Source organism: Carassius auratus, chromosome 29, assembly GCF_003368295.1.
Source record: "Carassius auratus strain Wakin chromosome 29, ASM336829v1, whole genome shotgun sequence".
Taxonomy (NCBI): Eukaryota; Metazoa; Chordata; class Actinopteri; order Cypriniformes; family Cyprinidae; genus Carassius; species Carassius auratus.
In genome coordinates, this window is record NC_039271.1 from 8,903,954 (window position 1) to 8,917,881 (window position 13,928).

The following is a 13,928-nucleotide window of genomic DNA, read 5'->3' on the forward strand; positions in this document are numbered from 1 at the left end:
GATTTTGGCAGCTCTAGTAAAATTGGAAAGAATGCACCTTTGATCTTAAAGCCCTTGAGTTAAGTCATTGTTTCGATCAGCAGGACTATTCTAAGCTCTCTCTCTCTCTCTCTCTCTCTCTCTCTCTCTCTCTATAAATATATACAGTACAGACCAAAAGTTTGGACACATGAAAATAAAGAAAACTCTTTGAATGAGAAGGTGTGTCTAAACTTTTGGTCTGTACTGTATATATATATTAGGGGTGTAACAGTACGCAAAAATCACGGTTCGGTACGTACCTCGGTTTTAAAGTCACAGTTCAGTTCATTTTCGGTACAGTAAGGGAAAGAAATGAAAACATTAAACTGCAGGTTGTTTATTACTATAAACTTTTTTCAACAATTTGTTTACACTTTTTAAAAATACTTTTTAATAATATATATATAAAATATAAAAAAGAATAAGAAATAACATACTGCTGCAAAGTTCTCCACTAAATAAAATACTCTGAGTCTCAAACTAATATCATATTACAGAATATAATGACAAATATAAATAAATAACTATGATTACAGTGCAGCATTACCAATCCCAGCTTATAGGTCTGCTTATATTTAATATATATATATAACTTTTCCATAGTGTAAAGTGCAGTGTCAACAGTTTCAGTTTTTAGACCTGCTCAGATTTCGTTATAGTGTTGGACTGATCAGAATTAAGAGCAAAGGTCTGTTTAAATGCCGACGGGAGCTGCGTTTGAATTACAATCGTTTTTTTCCTAGTTGTAACTTGTAGTTAGGCCGGTAACACACTGGCATATTGCACCTGTCAAAAGTATTGACGACAAAATAGACTATGTTTGACAGGTGCATTATTTGAAAATCGATAATTATAAATTTATTTTTTAAATTACATTTATATCTGAATATACCTGTAGACTTTCAAACATCAAAGTGTCATGAATTCATATGTATTTGTGTACAAAATGACATTTTCCTATTCTATTTTGCCTGGAAACGCTTCCAACGCATGAAAAATAGAAAGATGTCGGCTCTATTTCTAGCATGCACTCCTGTTCCTCTAAACATGGGAGCCGAATTAAAAAACGGACATGCCACGCAGCTGAGACGCTTGCGCCACGCATCCAGAGTGTCGCCGGCCTTGCTGCAGGGCGGGATTTTCACTGAACGCGGAGACTTCCGCCACTTAATATGTTCGTTTGGAAACACGAAAATGAACCAAAATATTACATTCGGTCATTCGGTACACACGTGCAACGTACCGAAAGCCCTGTACCGAAACGGTCCGGTACGAATACCGTTACACCCCATATATATATATAGAGAGAGAGAGAGAGAGATAATTAATTAAGTTTATTCAGCAAGGATGTAATAAATTGATCAATGTAAATGTATTTTGAATCACAGTTCCTCAACTGTTTTCAAAATGTATCATCATAATTAATATTTCATGAGCATAAAATCAGCATATTAGAATGATTTCTGAAAGATCATGTGACACCAAAGTCTGGAGTAATGTTGCTGACAAAGCTGCTTTAACATATTTTCAGATATTTTCAAATGTACATATTAAAGTGTTATAAATTGTAATGTTTTCATTTTACTGTATTTCTATTTCAAATAAATGCAGCCTTGGTGAGCATTAAAATTCTTATTGACGGTTTATTATTATTGTATGTTTGCATTGTAGTTTATGTATGTACATCCTACATGCACTGAGTGTAGAATCCTAAAATATACTGACCTTAATTAAAATATATAATCAACATGATATATGAAACTGATTAAAAAAACAAAATGTTAAGTAATCTTTGGAGTAACAAGGCTATCAAACCAATGACAAAATAAATATATACATGTCTGAGGCTAATACACAAAATATAAGTAAAATCAAAAAACACAGGTGTGCATTGTAGGGTAAAAATATTTATATGACACCTTTTGCATTAACAGTTTTCATGCAGAGGCAAGAGCATTGATGCTTGTGTGTGTGTGTATGTGTGTGCATGTGTGTTGAATCCTTGAGTCACATAAAAGGAGCTTGAGAAGAACAGTTTCTTAAAACTGTTTATGCTGTAAACTGATCTGTCTTGCTGAAGATATCAGGAACCTTAAGGGTCGTCAACACTGTCCTTTAATATAATCATAGTTTTCTCTGGCAGAACGCTAGAGAAAAATACCTCAACTGACAACCGCATGGAAATCATAAACGAGGACAGTGGGCATTAGTCAACAATTAAATTATGCTAATATTCTCCTGGTGAGAAGACATGGTGCTAGTTCGGTCACAGTACATTAAATGCAGAATGGTTTGTTCCGGACTACAAAAACGCAGAGGGAAACAAAAATTAGCATGACACCACCTCCAACAGTGGTAAAACAAGATTTACAAAAGACATCAGTGAAAGCCTTTTAGAGTATCCCCAGCAGGAGAAGAGGAGACTACAGACTGAATGTGTCTGTTTATGGGGTGTGTGTGTGTGTGGGGAAAAGATAGTTTCTTCTCACCGCTTCATTGACTGTTTGATCTTGCAGTAGACATTTTCAACAATTGGGGAACAAAATTCTTCTTCCTCTTTAAAAAAAAAAAAACCTTTTCAACAAACAGCCAGTGAAAGGAGGTGCTTAACCTTCAAAAATATTGACTGTGAACCTCAGGAGGTTAAACGAATTATTACATTTTCAGGTTTATGCCATTTTTGTACATTTCTAGCAATTAAAAAAGAATCAGGACAGAACATAATATTTGATATATCCAAGTGGGCAAAATGGACATAATATTTTTAAAATGATTAAATATTAGATTTATTTACATTTTAAATTGCAAAAATAGTTTTAAACCCTGACTTTTTTAAACCAATAAAATTGAATCAGGATGGAACTAAATGGAAAAAAATGAACAATCAAAATGAATACTATTAAAATTAATAATTATTTAATATTATAAGATCTATTAATTTTACATTAACAAGTCAAAATAGTTTTAAACCCTGATGTGGAAATTTTCTAGTAATAAAATGAGGGTGAAGCTAAATTGACAAAATGAATAATAAAAATTAAACTGACAAGAAAAAAGAGACACAATTATTAGTAAATAAATATAGTATTTGTTTAATATATAGTAAATAATATGTATAATATATAGTCATTAATATTAAATATATACAAAATATTAATTATATTAAAATAAAGTATTATACATTAGAAAATATCGTTACTAAATGAACAAAATGCTTTTCATGCTAGGTTAATTTTATTTCAGATAACAGTTTAACTTATCTAATAGATTTCACAACAAAATACAAGAGATTTGTCCTTCATTCAGACGTGTCATTGCTGTCTGATGGGTGACTTTGCAGCAAATATCTCCCTCCCTCCATCTCTTTCTCTCTCTCTTTTTGATGTGTTGAACAGTGTGTGAGGTTCATCCTGTCCCTGTTAGCCAGCGACAGCAAAGGCCTCAGGAGGGACTTTTAACAAACCAATGCCAGTTTGTATGCTAGAAGACGTCACTCATGCAAGGGCTGGGAATGCTGAATCAGCAGCACATCATGCAGTGAACCCGTCCTCATTCATTTGCCTTCTCACTTTAGGCTGTCAGAACATATCCTGGGCAATAGACTCCTTGATTCGACTGCCACGACCTCTGTGCAGAGCTCTATGGACAGTGAAATCAAGGTGCTATGCAAATAGAGCTCATTTGGAGCATCAGTGAAGTTAATCAAGCTTTAATTAAGCTTTCAATTTGGGCCAGTGAGCCAGTGAACAATTTGCTGCCATCTGAGCTTCACAGCAGTGGGTAGAGACAAGGTGATTGCTGATAAGGTGCTAATATCCATTAGCAGTTTTTCAGCAATTATCCATTTAAATTTTATACGATTTCATGCATTTTAGCCGAAGGTCATGAAAAAAAAGTCAAGCGTGTCCAAATAATTGTTTTTTTTTTTAATTAAATTAAATTTTTAGTGGTGCAAAGTTTTACTGTGTAAAAGTTAATTACACATTTTTTTTAAATGATACAAACTACGAAACAGTATGTCTGCTGCATTTGCTTTTTAACAGTGAATATTGTATGTTCTATTATATCTCACTCCGGCATAGTTGTGAAAAGACTCAATACAGCTATTACAGACCCATTATGAAATAATTTTCCTAAACAAATGGCATCTATGAGGGGCCGTGCACATGCTCGTGGTAGTAAAACTGGAAATAAATTTGTGTAATTGATCAGATGCTCTGTTTCCGTGCAGCAGGTGTATAAGCCAAACACAAGCGGTGAGCAACGCGGTAGGAGAAGCTATTAACTGTGATGTTCATAACAAGTTCAGCCAAGTCATAGTAAATGAAACACAAAGTCAGATAAAAATGCACAGTTAAATTAGCCAAAGTGTTTTAACGCTTTGAAATACCGTCTCAAATCCCAGTTTAATGAGATAGCTAAGCAAGCCATTTGTTAAGGGATTTCTCATTTGTAGCACTATTAAAACCTTGCTGAAATAATTTCAGGATGAAAGAGATGAGGCATTATGTGCTTCGGAAACCTGTTTGGAAACAATTATTATTATATTTCTAATGGTGCCACCAATTATATTTTAGTATTATTTATATACAATCATAGTATTTATTAATATTTTTAAATTAGTTTTTATTTTTAGATTTTCAATATCATTTTATGTTTATTTTTAGTAATTGTATTTATTAGTTTCTTATATATCTATACACCTTTAATATATTTGTATTTTTGTGTTTATTTATTTGGTGTGTGTTTTAGTTTTGGAAATTTTTGTACTCCAACTTAGTGAAATATGTAAGTTGGAGTACAAAAATTTCCAAAACTAAAAAAAAAGTTTTTAATTTTTGACTGAAAGGCCACATCAAGTTTTTGAATATAAGTGAAGTGGCACATTATAGTATATGTATGACAAGTGAAGTTTAGATTTTTTTTATTCTAAATTTACACTTACTGTACTGTACTGTGTGTACTTGTACAGTATATGGAATATACTTATTACTTATGAAAAGCTCACTTTTTTTCCTCCCACTTCTCTCAAATCTCTGTTTCTTTTTCCCACTCTTTCCTACAAATACACACATGGTCGTGAGCACACGTGCAACAAACACACACACAGAATCTTGTCAGCGCTGACCTGCGACATTATCAGTAAAATAGTACTGCAAATCAAAAACAGCAGCATTATCAAAAATGCCATAGCTTTCAAGAAGTTAAACTAGATGCTGCTGCCGAATAATGTTGAGAGACAAACATGCAGTACTCTTGTAATTCACAAACATTTAATCCATCTCTCTTTCCCTCTCAATAACGGTATTTTCTGCATTTTAAACACCGAAGCCTCAGTTTCTAGCAATAAAATCAAATGTTTGTAATCAGCAATGGGATTCTGTGATAAAGAGCACTGCAACAAGTTCCAAGGATTAATTTTTGTTCGCTGTTTTGGAGTGATAATATTATATATGTAAGGGTCCAAAATATTTACTTGGCCTATAAGGAGGTAAATCCAACTGTGATCATATTACTGAGCACATTCTAATTCTGACTGAATATACCATTATACGTAAACATTAAAGCACAGCAGGCCACCATGGCAATGGCATCTTTTGGATTTTGTTGATATTGCATCAGATTTGTCATTTTGGACCAGCTGCCTCATGGGCCAGAAGAAAGAACCCATGAGGCAGCTGGTCCAAAATGACAAATCTGATGCAATATCAACAAAATCCAAAAGATGCCCCCCCACCCCCCCCCCCCTGCACAAAAGGAACTAAAATTACACACATCACTAGAAAACCGATAGAGAAAAAAAATTGAATTTGAAAGTCTGAATTTGAATCTGATGTTGTTGGCAGCTTGGCCTCATCCTGCAAGCCAATCATTACTTTCACAGCCAGGTTCTCTACAGCAATTGTCCAAACTCCACTTCCTCTAACATCAACAGTAAATAACCAAGCAGCTACAAAATGCAACAAAAAACAAACTCGAAAACAAGTTGGCTACTGAATGATAGCATGAACGTGGTCAGCAATGTGAGCAGCTGATTACCCATTTTTCCAGTGCCAGCGTTTGTTTATTGGTCCTGCTGACGAAGCCCTCAGATAATAGCCCCACGCGATATGAAAGCTTGGTTGGGTAATTATCTGCGGCAGAGGCGGCGATGACGACGCTGCTTGGTTGAAGGATATGAAATATCTTTCAGGATCTAATTATTGGGTAGCCAGAGGTGTAATTTCCCTCTTTCGCTTGGCGGCTTCAGATATTGGAAGAGAATGCGTTCACTTCAGGTAAGTGCTATCACACTCTCTGATCTTATTCAGATTCAAAGCCCAGTCGTGAAGAGGAAGGGCAGGAAGGATATGAACCATATGGAAGAGGTAGGAATGTACAGATAAAGACACACTATCATAGCGAAGACAGGAGGAATAACAGATGTATGGCCTTTCTTTAATACCAAGCTACCACGTCGCATTTATGTTGGAGTTTTATTGCTTTCATTGCTTTCAGCGGCTTGACCAAGCTTCACTTCGCACAATTGCATGCACTTAGCAAAATGTGGCATTTAAAAAGGTTTGTTTCTGAATTACTGCGGGCGGTTCTTTCAACCTCTTGACTTATGGCAAAGGCAACTACAAAAATTCGAAAGCTAATATTAAAGTCAAGACGAGTCCCTGGCCAGAGCCTGCGTGGAGATGCTGATACATACAACAGGAAATCAATAACCAAGCCTTTTTCTGTTTACTTCAGCCATTCTGATAAAAAACGAAAGGTTTTATAGAATGAATCAGAGTGGAACCAGGCAAAGACTGACAGTAAATCTGTTGAAGAGAGGATAAAAACTTTCATCTAATTATTCAATGTATTATACAGAGCGGCCTTTGTGGCATTTGTAAGACACTGTAGCACGTCAAGGTAAAAATTTTACCTTTAAATGCGTTTCAAGACCCTGTTTCATTCAGTTGCATTCTATAAAGCTATTTGAAAAGAATGCATCTGCATGTGAAAGCTTTCAAGCTTCAAAAAGGATGAGGAAGCACCATAAAAGCATCATAGAAGTGCTCCATACAATGCTCTGGGTGAGGAACAAATTTAATTTAATAGCTATTCATTTGAAAGAAAAGTTGTTTTGAGTCAAATTTAAATGAACTGCTGATCCAGTTTACAAAACTGAATGATTCACTCTCAGATTGATTCATTCATCGAGATGACTCAGTGATCCAGTTGCAGAAATGAACTTCTCACTGGAGGTGAAGATCAGTGAATAATGAGATAAATCAAGTCCATCTCTTCCTCACAAAGCTGTCATATGCAGCGTATGAGTCGTATAATTCACATTTATGGTGGTTTTGCATCAGAAGCCACAGAAGAAAGTAAGTCAGAAATATTTGGAATGATATGGGGGTGGGTAAATTAATTAACATTTTTGGGTGAACTGTCCCTTTAAGAATGAGGCCTCTTTTTGAATTCTGCCGAATTTTTTATTTTTAAAAAAGATGATTGATCCTTATTAGATCTTGTAATATTCAACATGACTGCATCAAACGTACTTGAGCTCTTGTAGTCTTTCTTCTTCAGTTTGCGTCTCATCATGGTGCCGCGGGGACTTGTGGGATACATGGTGCGTGGTATCGTGTTCATGTTGAGTGAGCTCAGACTGTAGGCACTCATGGAGGTGGGAGAGAAGGATGAACCCAGAGCTGTGTGGGAAAAAGAGATGTTTTAGCAAAATTATCAACTCTCAATGACTCATTTCAAAACTTCATATACTTAGTATATAAAGTTCAGTTTTGCTTGGTAAATGCTTCTATTATACATTTTTTTACTCATTTAAAACAACTGAAAAAGTGAAAATCTAACTTAAACTTCATGATTCCATAGTATTCAGTGTGTCACTCTTGCACAAGAGCAGCATGTTCATGATCAACATCAGACAACCTGTACAAAGTCACATGATTAATCTGACAAATGTACCTAGATAAGTACATAATCTAGGTACCTAGATAAGTACAAAAAGAATAGATAAGAATCTATTCGTTTTGCTTTAAACATGTTTAAATCCCATTTTGAATCTATTTTCAACTGAACTTTCGAAGCCCACCACTGTATCATAACGTTTTCCAAAAACATGTACAAGCGTTTTGTCACCAGATGAGGAAATGCACAAACCAACTCATTAAAGCGCTACAGACTGCGCTCCGTCTTTGACATTGTGTGAACGGTGGTAAGTCTTCATCAAAGCACATCTCTAAAAATACTCCCTGATGCCTAAAAGCCACTTCTATCAAAGAATAATGGCTAGCAACCAAATCACAGTTCGTGCTGATCAGATAAAGAGCTTCAAAGCCATTTTTTAGCTCTTACAAAAAAAAAATTGAAATTCCCAACTGGCAGAATATTACTACTCCAAAAAATATGTTTTATTTGGCTGCGAAATTGGTGATGCTGAAAACATGGCAGGATTACAGCAGATTACTTTTTTTTTTTTTTTTGTGCTGTTTGAAACAGTTTGTCTGCTCTTGGCACATGAAATTACATTCTGCTTTTCTCTCTCTCTCTCTCTTTTTAAAAGCCATTAAACCACATCTTTAAGAGCCATAATGAGGCCTTCTGGTCCACTTGTGCATTGTGTAGGATGAACTTTCCTAATCCAAACATTAAGGAGTTAATGTCCAGCAAATAAAGGCTAATTTGTCTTGAGGAAAAAAGAAAACGGAGGCTTAAGAAATCCAACTCTCAGGGGAGATTTGCTCTTTCACGCGTATCAAGGACACATCTTTCAGAGATTTAAAAAGCTTTTGAACTCTCATAACCAAGGGGGTTGTATAATCCAGGAATAAAAAAAGAGACTGTGACTAAAAAGTATTGATGGAATGGCAGTAAATTATGTGAAGCCACTAGCACCTGCGGCATCTTTACGACCCTCCTGAATAGAGAATCTGAGACACAACTGTGAAGGTGAGAAAAGGTGCCACAAGCGATTTTAGCCTTCAGTCATGTGTGTGATATACAGAATGTGAAACCCAGTTGAACCGCTGGAGGTTTAAAGGTTTCGTACCATTGGTTGCTGCAGTTTTTAAACTTGAGTCAGCAAGATGTTTAGGTGTCTGCAAAAATAAACTTTTTAGGGTTGTCAAAGTTAATATTTAAGTTTTTAACATTCATATTTAAGTTCAACTTAGCTAAATTAACCATTTTGTGGTCCAGGGCCATATATATATGACCCTGGACCACAAAACCAGTTCTAAGGGTCATTTATTTTAAATTGAGATTTATTACTCATCTGAAAGCTGAATAAATAAGCTTCTTAGGATAGGACATTATCTGGAAGTTGACAGTTCAAAAAAATTGCCTTTAAAGTTGTCCAAATTAAGTTCTTAGCAATCCATATTATTAATAAAAAAATGTATTTTGTATATATTTACGGTAGGAAATGTACAAAATATATTTTTGGAACATGATCTTTACTTAATATCCTAATGATTTTTGGCAAAAAAAGAAAAAAATATAATTGCAAGAGTAAGAGTAATTGTGTGTGTGTGTGTGTGTGTGTGTGTGTGTGTGTGTGTGTATATATATATATATATACACACACACACACACACACACACACACACACACACACACACACATACAATTGTTTTACAAATGTTTTACAAATGTTTTATAATGTTTTAATATATATATATATATATATATATATATATATATATATATATATATATATATATATATATATATATATATTGTGTTTGAGTCCCTCAACTTTTGAGTGGGGTTATTTTAATAATTTCAGCAATTTTTTTGTCTTGTGGACTAAATGTTAATATCTTTTATGTACAATAACCTACTCAGGACAGTACTAAATAAAAAATAACCTGCATTTAGTATGATCTCTCTTATTTTTTGAAAATTACTCATATTTTCACAGATTCTGCAAGGGGTGCCCAAACTTTCGATCCCCACTGTATATATATATATATATATATATATATATATATATATATATATATATATATACACACAAACACAGACATCAAAATTTTCATTAAGTAATAAAATAACTAGGCAGCTTCTTAACTAGGCAGTCTTAACAGTAATAAATAAATAAAAACAAAGTATAATAATAAGTAAAATAAAAATAAAATAAAATGGAAAATATCAAATGGAAAAATATTAAAAACTATCTTTTATTTAAAAGCTACAGCAACTTATAACTTCTCAAATAGTGTGTAGAAAACAACATGCTGTCTCTATAGCATGAATATAATATGACTTTTCTTCACATAGTATAAATGGGTCTTTATAAATGAAATTACATGGCTATTATATTTTAATAAGGGAGTTATTAATGAGATTAAACACCTACTTTGGGGTCCTTGGCATCAAAATGTTCCTTAGTTTTTTTTAGCATCATAAATGGTCTGTCACATCGCCTCCAAGAGCTAGCTCTCACTAAAAATGAGCAACTTCCAGTTGTATTAATGCTGCAAACCATTGTCTGTATAAAGAATAAGTACAGGTCTTCTCTAACATTCTCACAGTGTCCTCGAAACACATAGAGCGCCAACAAAAGAGATCAATAAAGCCCTGATGGCCGGAATTTACTTAATTATATAATCAAATCAGACTCTGTAAGGCCGCTGAAAGAGGAAAAGCATGACCTAAAACATAAATGAGAAGTGCTTTTGTGGCAAATGACAATCTTCCCATCTTATTAGCCAATTAGCGATTGAATCTAGGGCCTCAGGATGTCAATTATCATTGACTACATCTCCCAGAATGTACTTGAGACTTTGTAGTCCACCCATGACCACACGGGGAGAAATGATCAGGTCAAGTTGCTAGAATGTCAATAATGCAATATTCGCTTCCTTAACAAGGATTATGTTCCATATACCCCAATGAATGGAACCACAAAGGTGTCCTCTGATTCACTGTGTATCTTCTGCAAAATAAAAACCACTGAATGGCTCAGCGCTCGCCTGGCTTCATAAAGTGACTCTAAGCTTTTCTGTAATGTGCTCTCTCCTCTGGTAGAATAGAGCTCAGCTACACCCACAGATGGAGAATAAAGACCAGATATAATACTGAGGAAGAGAGCAACAGAGAGAGAAAAACCTCTTTAGCCTTAGCATAGTTTAGAGAAAAGGAAACAGCCGGGGAACAAATTAGTTCTGCTCTGTTTTCCAAAGAGATCAAGTAAAACACACTAAAAAAAACAAAAACAGACTTATCAAAAAAAGCACAAAAGGAGACATTAAAACGAATGCAGTCCTGTATTGCATATCACATTCCTGCAGACGTCATGGGTTCAATTTATATTGTGTGTGTGTAAATCGCTTTGGAAAATAAAATAAAATATACAGGATCTACTAAGCGATACATCAATCATTATTTAAAGATAACTTTTCATCTTGCATGTTCAACAATACATACTGCATCTTCACTCCCATTGGCTGTTGCTGCTGATTTGCATAAGTTAAATACTGCCCAATTTGGCAATGTTTTTTTGCTCACCAAATCTCACTGAAAATATATGACTGAGTTTTTGAACAGTGAAAATGAAAATCAATCTGGAAATACCGAAGTTCTAAAGTCAAAACCCATAGAAGAATGGAATAAGTCTGTTTATCGGCGATATTATGGAGAAACAAGGAGTGATACAAGAGGATGAGGATGAAGGAAAAGGGAAGGAACATTACGGGGGTTGTTTGGAGAGGTTTTCTGCTTGGTCTGGCTGCGGGACTGGTCAGGGTGGTAGGTGTTATAGTGTTGATAGGGAAGGAAGTTGCTGTTGTTGTTGGTTCCGGATTCCCAGGGCAACGTCCGGTTACTCCTCTGCACCTTGACTGAGCACACGAAGAGGAGAGAGAGGGGGACGTGAGCAGGAAGAAACATACTGACAACACCACATAAATAATAGTGCATAACACATATCAGATAAATCACACAAGGAGAGACACTTTTCAAACAACGAGTAACCCTGGGAAAAACTGTTATGGTTAAAAGTGACCCTACGTTTAATGAAGGGTTATTTAGTCTGCTTTGTGATTGGGCTTTCTTAATAAGTACAGAAATTGACAAAAACAAGAAAAAAAAAAAAAAAAGACATACTAAATATTTATTACAGGGCTAGATTATTAAAAAGTTAAAAGTTATGCTGTTACAAACCTGTATGACTTGCAGAAAATGGGTAAAAAAAAAAAAAATCTAACAAAATAAAATACATTTCTGGCCAAATTATACCTTTAGAAAACATTCTAGGTCGAAACAACCAATGTCACAAATAATGTAGATCTCACCATAAGCACAGCTTTGGACAAAATACAAGCAAGTTTACTAAAAATGCACCTGCAAGCTACTAATAGACTCTTGGACTTTCACATCAGCCAAGCAGACTGAATATCTGCAGTAGCAGGCACAAAGAAACAAAATACAAGCATTCACATAGCAAGGTCTTTGCTCCCCTCAAAGCGTCCTCCTAGGAATACAACTATGGACACCAGCATTGATCATTCTCTATTTTAGCTCCTTTCTGTTGCACGGTTAATTTTAGCAGTATGTTTGCTGTGCTTTCAAACACACAGGATGGAAAGAGAGATTACAAAAGCCGTCTGAGAGAGAAGAGAGAGACGAACTGAAGGGCAGTGGCAGCAGGAGGTATTAAACTGGAAAAAGACTCGGTAATAGGTGAAGGAGGGTGTGTTTTTGTGTAAGGGATCCATCATCACGATAGCATCAAACAGCAGCACAGGGTTAAAAGACAGTGAAGAATCCACTGAGACCGTATGCAATCAGGCCTGAACAGATGAGAACCATTACTTTTACAATTATGTGTATGTGGGAAATAAAAAAAGTTCATGAGTCTTAGAGAGTAGAGGGGCAAATGAAAATATGATGAGTGTGTTTCCAGGCATTAATGTAGAATCTCTATACCAAGGGTGTCAACAAATGAAAATAATCATGATATATATTGCTAAATGTGGTTGATTTAAGTATACAACACAAGTAAACAAATGTATTTTGCATAGACTGTGTAGGTTATATGTACAGTACGTATAATACAGCTTGTGGTATGTGTGTATGCACTCTGTAGTGTGCACTTCACACAATGTACTACAACAAAATACATGCACATGTTAGCTGAGCAAAACAAGTTTCGAGTTTGCATCAAAAACAAGAAGGGATCGGCCTGGAGGGATAATATTTGTGTTTTCATCAGTAGATTCAGATGTTTTCTGTGACACATTTCTCTACCGCCCACAGAAGCCCACCAAACTGATGTCGTGAATGCATGAGTATGGGGTGACAAGGTAGAATGTGTTTATGTGCTGCATACGTGCGTCGTGTCGTCAGCCGGCTGTCTGGTGCTGTAGCGTTTCAGCATTAGCCAGCTGTCTTGAGTTTCACAGCGGCTGGTATTTTGGTCCGTGTTAGTGTAGAATGCGTCACTGCACTAAATCTGCTTGAGCTGAGGAAATAGACTACACGTCTGTAAGCTGCGTAGTAGACGTGCCACTGCATAGCAATGCCAGAAGCATGACATGCCAGTAAACGTGTGTGGCTCTTCACAGGAATCAGGAGTGAGCTTCGTCCACTCACTGTGTTTGAAAGGTGCTCTAAACTCAATTTCCTTCCCTTAAGAGCTAATCAAGACACCTCCCACCAGCTGACCTGAGGGTCACTTCATTGCTTTCTAATGTGGGGCTTCTGAAAACCCCCAACAGGACGCATTAGTATGCTGTGCAGGTCCACTTTTATTTATGTTCTCAGGGTTCAGGCTTTATTCCACGTTCTTATTAAGTTCCAAGCATAAAGCTCATTCAGCCACTAAACTTGTGGACATTGCAAAACAATTCAATTCATTGATAGGATTTATTAATTAAATTTTTTGTCAGTCCAGGGTGTTAGAGGAA

General features: G+C 35.5%; 1 protein-coding gene across 6 annotated transcripts in view; it reads right to left on the minus strand.

Annotated features, from left to right (window-relative positions):
* Positions 1-13,928, minus strand: part of LOC113048001 (glutamate receptor-interacting protein 1-like) — a 226,551-nt gene that overhangs the window by 28,818 nt on the left and 183,805 nt on the right. For all 6 annotated transcript variants that reach the window (XM_026209490.1, XM_026209489.1, XM_026209485.1 and 3 more), the window contains 2 exons: positions 11,715-11,861; positions 7,560-7,709 (listed from right to left, as the gene is read on the minus strand). In XM_026209490.1, coding sequence (XP_026065275.1) covers positions 7,560-7,709; positions 11,715-11,861 — 297 coding nt within the window. The remainder of the gene's footprint in view (positions 1-7,559; positions 7,710-11,714; positions 11,862-13,928) is intronic.